The sequence below is a fragment of the Propithecus coquereli genome, unplaced genomic scaffold, assembly GCF_000956105.1.
Source record: "Propithecus coquereli isolate 6110/MARCELLA unplaced genomic scaffold, Pcoq_1.0 Scaffold16, whole genome shotgun sequence".
Classification (NCBI taxonomy): domain Eukaryota; kingdom Metazoa; phylum Chordata; class Mammalia; order Primates; family Indriidae; genus Propithecus; species Propithecus coquereli.
In genome coordinates this window covers 2512343-2519965 of record NW_012140524.1, presented here as the reverse complement: position 1 = coordinate 2519965, position 7623 = coordinate 2512343, and the positions used below count along the sequence as shown (strand labels likewise).

Sequence of the window (7623 nt, the reverse complement as noted above, 5' to 3'; positions counted from 1 at the left end):
CTCTATGCTCTAAAGAAAACTCACTGTCCCAGAAAGTACTTATCATCTTTGAAATATTTGAAATTTCAGTTATCTGATCATTTTTTACCTATAAAAACAATAATTTCATATAGTTTAACATAATACTTAAGATTCTGGGATATATACAACTAACAACATACACAGTAACAAAGAACTCTTTTCTAGAATGTAGATCTTCAAAGAACTGCAATTTTAGAAGTCATAGGATCTCCAAAGACTTTCTATAGCAACTAGAAATCATAGATTTTGGCAAGAAGGATGACATAAAAAGAATAGCTAATAGTTACGTAGGAATTTATTTTGTTTAACAAAACCCTTTCTTACTTGATTATCCCCATTTTTCTGATTAGAAAATTGTGGGTATGTGTCAAGTGACTCCAGAGTTTGTAAGTAGTAAGAACCATAACATAAATCCAGATTTATAAAACCAGGCAAAATGGCTCATGCCTGTAATCCCAGTACTTTGGAAGGATGAGGGAGGATTGCTTAAGGCCAAGAATTTGAAACCAACCTGGGCGACATAATGAGACCCCCATCTCTACATAAAAAATTTCAAAAAAATTAGCCAGGCATGGTGGCATATGCCTGTAGTCATAGCTACTGGGGAGGCTGAGGCAAGAGGATTGCTTGAGTCTCGGAGTTTGAGGCTGCAGTGAGCTATGACTGCACCATTGTATTCCAGCCTGGGCAACGGAATGAGACTTTATGTCTTTAACAAAGAAAAAAGAAAAAATTCCAGATCTATCCCTATTTCTCTGATTAGGAAATTGTGGTTAAATGTCAAGTGACTCTTGTCAATGAGTCACACATTCATTAGTGACAAGAACTGTAATTCAAATCTAAATCTTTTTTTTTTTTTTTGACAGAGGCTCACTCTGTCACCCGGGCTAGAGTGCAGTGGTATTAGCCTCGCTCACAGCAACCGCAAACTCCTCTGCTCAAGCGATCCTCCTGCCTCAGCCTCCCAAGTTGCTGGGACTACAGGCACACACCACCATGCCTCATTAATATTTTCTATTTTTAGTAGAGATGGGGTCTCACTCTTGCTCAGGCTGGTCTCAAACTCCTGAGCTCAAGCAATCCTCCAGCCTCGGCTTCCCAGATTACAGGCGTGAGCCACCTCACCCAGCCCCGAAATCTAAATCTATCTTTCTAGCATACCCACAAAAGAATGTCTCAAGAAGAGGATACAAGCTGGGTATACGTAGGATGCATGGAAGCAAACACTAATCAGAGGCAGGGAGACCATTTAATGGGTGATGTATAAAAATTCAAATGTCTCAAAACTGTTATGTTGCACACATGTGTTAGCAATATACAATGTACCTAAAGAAAACCTGTTTTAGTTTGAGTCTCCAATATCTACATCTCTTATCAAAGGGATTTACTTTTGGTCTCCAACCACTACACAGCACAGTTTTATCATAAAACCCTAAAATTACACTGGACATATTAGGAAAGGCAAAAGTTAGTCAGATATCACTTTCCCTGTAATTAAGGGAAAGAACTAAGAATATACACATGAATAATCAATTTCCCTACCTTCAAGTGACAGAAGAAATTTACTATTTCTCAAATGTTCATTAAAATATCCTGTGAGAGGCCGGGCGCGGTGGCTCACGCCTGTAATCCTAGCTCTCTGGGAGGCGGAGGCGGGCGGATTGTTTGAGCTCAGCAGTTCGAAACCAGACTGAGCAAGAGCGAGACCCTGTCTCTACTAAAAATAGAAAGAAATTAATTGGACAACTAAAAATACATAGAAAAAATTAGCCGGGCATGGTGGCGCATGCCTGTAGTCCCAGCTACTCGGGAGGCTGAGGCAGGAGGATCGCTTGAGCCCAGGAGTTTGAGGTTGCTGTGAGCTAGGATGACGCCACGGCACTCTAGCCCGGGCAACACAGTGAGACTCTGTCTCAAAAAAAAAAAAATATTCTGTGAGAGTGGAGGGTAGAGTTAAATCCCTTTCGGGGGGCTGGGGAGGGTTGAAAGCTGGTTAAGAAAGGAACAGGTGTAATTCAAACACACAAATACACACACATTTGTGTTACCTAAATATTTTACCATAAATATAAAAACATTTTCACCAAATATTAAATATACCATCTGAATAACTACGGATAGACTGGTTAAACACATATTTACTCAAGAGCACAAAGTCAGTAGCAAATCTGGAAAGACAAAATCCTGGGGCATTGGTTATACTACCCCAGAGAGCAGAGTGGTATTACAGAAAGAGTACTGGGCTTTGAAGTTAGACAAACCTGCGGTCAAAATCATCTCTACCACTTACTAAGTGATGCAGGTCAAGGTTACATCACACCTCTGTGCTTCCTGTCCTAAGCTCTACCATGGAAATAACTGAAATAACTGTGTATGTAAGGTGCTTTGTACATATATCAAAATGCTCAAAAGATGAGTGAGTTCTTCACCCCCAACTCTACCCAGTCAGTACACTAAACTTTTTCCATTGTTCTAAAACAAGGTTGACAACCATTCGTCTTGCTTGGTAATATTTTGACTAACAGAGTCTACAGATTAATAAAAAATACTGAGAGCTCTAATATAGGTCCACAACCCCTGCCCACAATTCTGAGAAAGCTCTGAAAACACAAAGTTTATTCTCAACATATTTGGCCACAAAATCTGACATGACCAAACTATGTTTGTAAGTAGACAAACCTGACCAGCCTATTTACAGTCCATTTATCTCACCGAATATGACTCTTCCTACATTTTGCTGTAGAAATACTAATGTGTTTGATTCAATAGTGCTGCCTCAGACCCCTCCCCCGAGGGTGCTATAGATATTATACAACATTATATGCAGCATATTTCCTTTTCAAAATCTGAAATCTAAATTCCAAAATATAGATGTACTACCATAGCACTCTCCCCAACAACTTCCAATAAGAGTATGGGAACCTGAGACTAATTGACATTCCTTTCCCATTTTATCCCCCCACACAACACACACCACCCCTTAAACCTGAAAGTCCTGAGGCTGGCTGTATTCTAATACGTGAGCTATGATTTCTAAAGTTACTTTCCAGAAAACCTGGGCTTTGGTCTCAGATTGTCCACTAATTATTTACATACCTTCCTGCGCATCTCCAGGACACGATTTCCTTATGCATAAAAATCAAGTAAACAAGCTAGAAATGCACCTTCTGGAAAATTAAGATGTCAATAAAGATATCAGAGTGGTCTCAGTACAATTTAAAGAAGTGGCTAGCTGGTAAAAGTACTCTCATGACATCAAAATCAGACAGAGTTCCAAAATTTCATAGAAATAAGGTAACATCTCGGCCGCCGCAAGCCGGCAAGATGGCTGCGGCTGGAGGCGGCCGTCTGAGGCGGGAGGCTTCGGCCCTATTGCTCCGGAATCCGCACCTGCCGGCCCGGCAGCTCTCAGCTCCGGCTCGGCTCTACCACAAGAAGGTGGTTGATCATTATGAAAATCCTAGAAATGTGGGGTCCCTTGACAAGACATCTAAAAACGTTGGAACTGGATTGGTGGGGGCTCCAGCATGTGGTGATGTAATGAAATTACAGATTCAAGTGGACGAAAAGGGCAAGATTGTGGACGCCAGGTTTAAAACATTCGGCTGCGGCTCCGCAATTGCCTCCAGCTCGTTAGCCACTGAATGGGTGAAAGGGAAAACGGTGGAGGAAGCCTTGACCATCAAAAACACAGACATCGCCAAGGAACTCTGCCTTCCTCCCGTGAAACTGCACTGCTCCATGCTGGCTGAAGATGCAATCAAGGCCGCCCTGGCTGACTACAAACTGAAACAGGAACCCAAGAAAGGAGAGGCAGAGAAGAAATGAGCCATCGCAAAGCCTTAAAGTCACATCAGCCGTTTGCCCACCCACCATGCAGTCACCTTAGATGTTCAGAAGCCCCCGGCACTACATAAAAGAGCTATGAGACACGCACAAGGTTTGCTGTTCACATTGTGACTCTAATGAAAGCAAAATACACAGCTTAATTGTTCCGAATCCTGCGATTTCTTTCAGCCCATGTTATCGCCTTAACCCAGTTTATGTATATTTTGAATTGTGTATGTGGCCTCAGAACTGAAATCAATAATGAAGTCTCAAGTTTTGATAGCCTGTGAAGTACATAAATATCTTAATTTTACCCGAATTGATTTTGGAGAAATTACCAGTGGAATGTCTCAGTGTGATTATTTGACAGAACCAGTTACTGTACATACAACAGATCTGCTTATATATATTATAATAAAAGAATGTAAGACGAAAAAAAAAAAAAAGAAATAAGATAACATCTCCATCAAGTCAACATTGCCTTTCAGCACTCTTTTTAAAAAGTAATAGGCCCGGCCGGGCGCGGTGGCTCACACCTGTAATCCTAGCACTCTGGGAGGCCGAGGCGGGCGGATTGTTTGAGCTCAGGAGTTCGAGACCAGCCTGAGCAAGAGTGAGACCCTCGCCTCTACTAAAAATAGAAAGAAATTAGCAGGACAACTAAAACTATATAGAAAAAATTAGCCGGGCATTGTGACACATGCCTGTAGTCCCAGCTATTCGGGAGGCTGAGGCAGAAGGATTGCTTGAGCCCAGGAGTTTGAGATTGCAGTGAGCTACGCTGATGCCATGGCACTCTAGCCCAGGGAACAGAGCAAGACTGTCTCGGAAAAAAAAAAAAAAAGTAATAGAGAACAAAATGATCCACACACCATATATCACCCCCAGCCAAAAATAAAAACAATTATTCTACTAACATTCTAATATCACAACTTACTATGACGTTTAAATTCCTTCTGCAGTTTACTGATCTGGTTGCCTTTTATCCTGTTTCCAGACAGAGTTTTCACTTTCTTTGGTTTCAATGTAGTCTTTAGGCTGGGTCCTGCCCTTGCATCTACCACCTGGAACAAAATACTGAATATTTAATATCATTTTAAAAAATTACACCAGTGTATCCCTCTGGTTCTGACCCATGCCTATTTGAGGGAGCCCTGCCTCCTAAGAAGTGAGAACCAGTTTTATACTCAAAGGGTATTAGAGGGTCCATGTGTACTTTTAGTCATCACATGATATGGAAAAATAAACTTCCCATATCCTATTTATCTACTGGGGTTTTAAATTTTTTTTTTCTTTGAAGTGGGCAATAGCAAGAATCTGCTAGAAAACAATTTAAAATAGACTTACATATGGGATAATCATTATTAGATAACCCAGCTAGGTTAAGAATCAAGCCTAACAACTAACATTTCTATAGGATGATGTTTTGCAGTTTACAAAAAACTTTCATATACTTTTGATTTTACCTTTACCACAAAGCAGTAAAGGGGTTATTTTTGTTACTACAATTTTAGACCAAAAGAAAACAAGGCAAGCAGTGGTGTGGACCTTCAGTCTCAGCTACTTGGGAGGCTGAAGCCAGAGGATCACCTGAGGCCAGGAGTTCAAGACCAGCCTGGACAACATAATGAGACCCAGTCTCTACAAAATATTTTTTAAAATTAGCAGAGCTCAGTAGTGTGTGCCTATAGTCCTAGCTATTAGGGAGGTTGAGGCAGAAGGATTGCTTCAGCCCAGGAGTTCAAGGCTGCAGTGAGCTATGATCACACCACTGTACTCTAGCCTGGGCAACAGAACTGAGACCCCCATCTCAAAAAAAGAAAAAAGAAAACAAGGCATAGAGAACTTAAGTATTTTGCCTTATTTCACTAAGCTAATAAATGGATATGGGTGGGTAGAGAGGGGAAAAGACTGAAACCAAGGTCTTCAGACCTATTCTTTGTGCTTTTTTTTACTAAACACCTTAATCCCTGAGGTCAGTTACATGATGGCAATAGCATGTTCTTCTACAATCTAGCCCAGCTATTCATCTAGCTCTGTATAGTGCTATTTCTTATATATTCATTCACTTACTATTTGCACATTTTCACCCTATGTAAAAAGGAAGGTTTTCTACCTTCAAAATCACAACCCATCGTAATAATTTAACATTGTCACCAAAGGACAGTGTAAGGCTAGTGTGGGGAAAAAGGCAAAGAAAAATACCTGCCTACTTAAAAAAGCTTTGTGTAAATTTCATAAATCTTCTTTCTGAAAGCTAGCATACAGAGGAATTAAGACTTAACAGTGTTGTTCTGGTCATCAAAAATATGTTATGAGGAACTCTAGTGACAAAGGAAAGCGAAAGGGCAAACAGAACACAAATTAACATGCCAGCTTGATCTCAACTAGATATAAATATAGAGAATAACAATAGCTTCTAATTGAGTGATCACTATGTTATACTTTACATATACCATCTCATTCAGTTCTCACAATAGCTCCATGAGATAGCTAGTATCTTTACACTTCATAAATAAATGTAACCTACCCAAAGTCCACAGCTAGTAAGTGGTGACAGTAAGATTCAAATCCAAGTCTGATTCTAATACCCTATGCGCTCACTGGTATCAACCTGAGTTCAAAGGAACACATTATTGTAAGAGATTTAGAAAAGAATCCGTGTCTAATTAACTCTGGGAATTACTGGGTTAAGCCTAAAAACATGTGAAGGTGCACTGTGAATCTCTAAAAGGGGGATATCGGATATAGCCTTAGGGAAATGCCACACCAGGCTACTGTGTTCTAAACATGCCAAAATGTTAAGCGATTATATCTGAGCAGCAGCTAGTGTTTTTCTTTATTCTTTTTACATTCTTCTACCCTAGGGATATATTATTTCCTAAATTGGGGGAAATTAATGTTACTTTAAATATAATAGAGTTATAATTCAGAAAGAAGAAAGATTAACTAACATGATTCCAGTTTTTTTTTGATCCTGCTGGCAACTTCTTCCATCTTTTCACAAGCAGGACACAGGCATTGCAGATGTCTCCCGAACGAGTTTCATGCAACCTGATAAGAAAACAATCAAACCTTTATCAGTCTCCTTTACCTTAAAGAATTTATGCAAGTACATTTCTTTTGGAAAAAAACTATCCATTTATGGCTTATAGATGCAATTTAATCATCATGGGTGATCCAGTTCCATTGTTTGTTTCTTTTTTTTTTTTTTTCTGAGACAGAGTCTCACTCTTTTGCCCAGGCTAGAGTGAGTGCCGTGGCATCAGCCTAGCTCACAGCAACCTCAGTTGCTGGAACTGGAACCCGGCCCAGTTCCGTTGTTTCTATAGTATATTTCAAAAATATAATTAACTTCTAGATCCAACAAACCAATTCTACGTACCACAATTCAGTCATTTTAAAATAAAATAGATTTTTAAAATTAAATAACAATAAAACTTACCTAAAAGAGATGGTTTTCTACAATGCTGTCTAATCTTTTGTGAAATGTGTAGATATTTCATAAGCAATAAAATGCCACCCTTTAAGTATTAATAAAATAATGTGTCATGATATTCTAGCTTCACAACAAACAAAACCAGAAAGGCATTGTAGTTTTAAAAAACATGATTATATTACCAGGTGCCTCTACTCAACAGGCTGAGGAAAGAAGATTCCTAGAGCCCAGGAGTCTGAGGCTGCAGGGTACTGTGAATAGCCGCTGCACTCCAGCCTGAGCAACATAGTGAGACCTCTCGTCTCTTTAAAAAAAAAAAAAAAAAAATTATATTT

At 39.6% G+C, this 7623-nt stretch overlaps 2 protein-coding genes across 2 annotated transcripts in view; one reads left to right on the top strand and one right to left on the bottom strand.

The window, feature by feature from the left end:
* The window catches only part of FAM60A (family with sequence similarity 60, member A), a 12231-nt gene extending 7324 nt beyond the window's left edge, over nt 1–4907 (bottom strand). The window contains exon 1 of the mRNA XM_012641024.1: nt 4787–4907. The gene's annotated coding sequence lies outside the window, so the exon portion shown is untranslated. The remainder of the gene's footprint in view (nt 1–4786) is intronic.
* On the top strand, nt 3329–4134 carry LOC105807591 (iron-sulfur cluster assembly enzyme ISCU, mitochondrial). The gene has a single exon (XM_012641023.1). The coding sequence runs from the start codon at nt 3346–3348 to the stop codon at nt 3847–3849; it is 504 nt and encodes a 167-aa protein (XP_012496477.1). The 5' UTR covers nt 3329–3345; the 3' UTR covers nt 3850–4134.
* Nucleotides 4908–7623: the final 2716 nt, after the last annotated feature.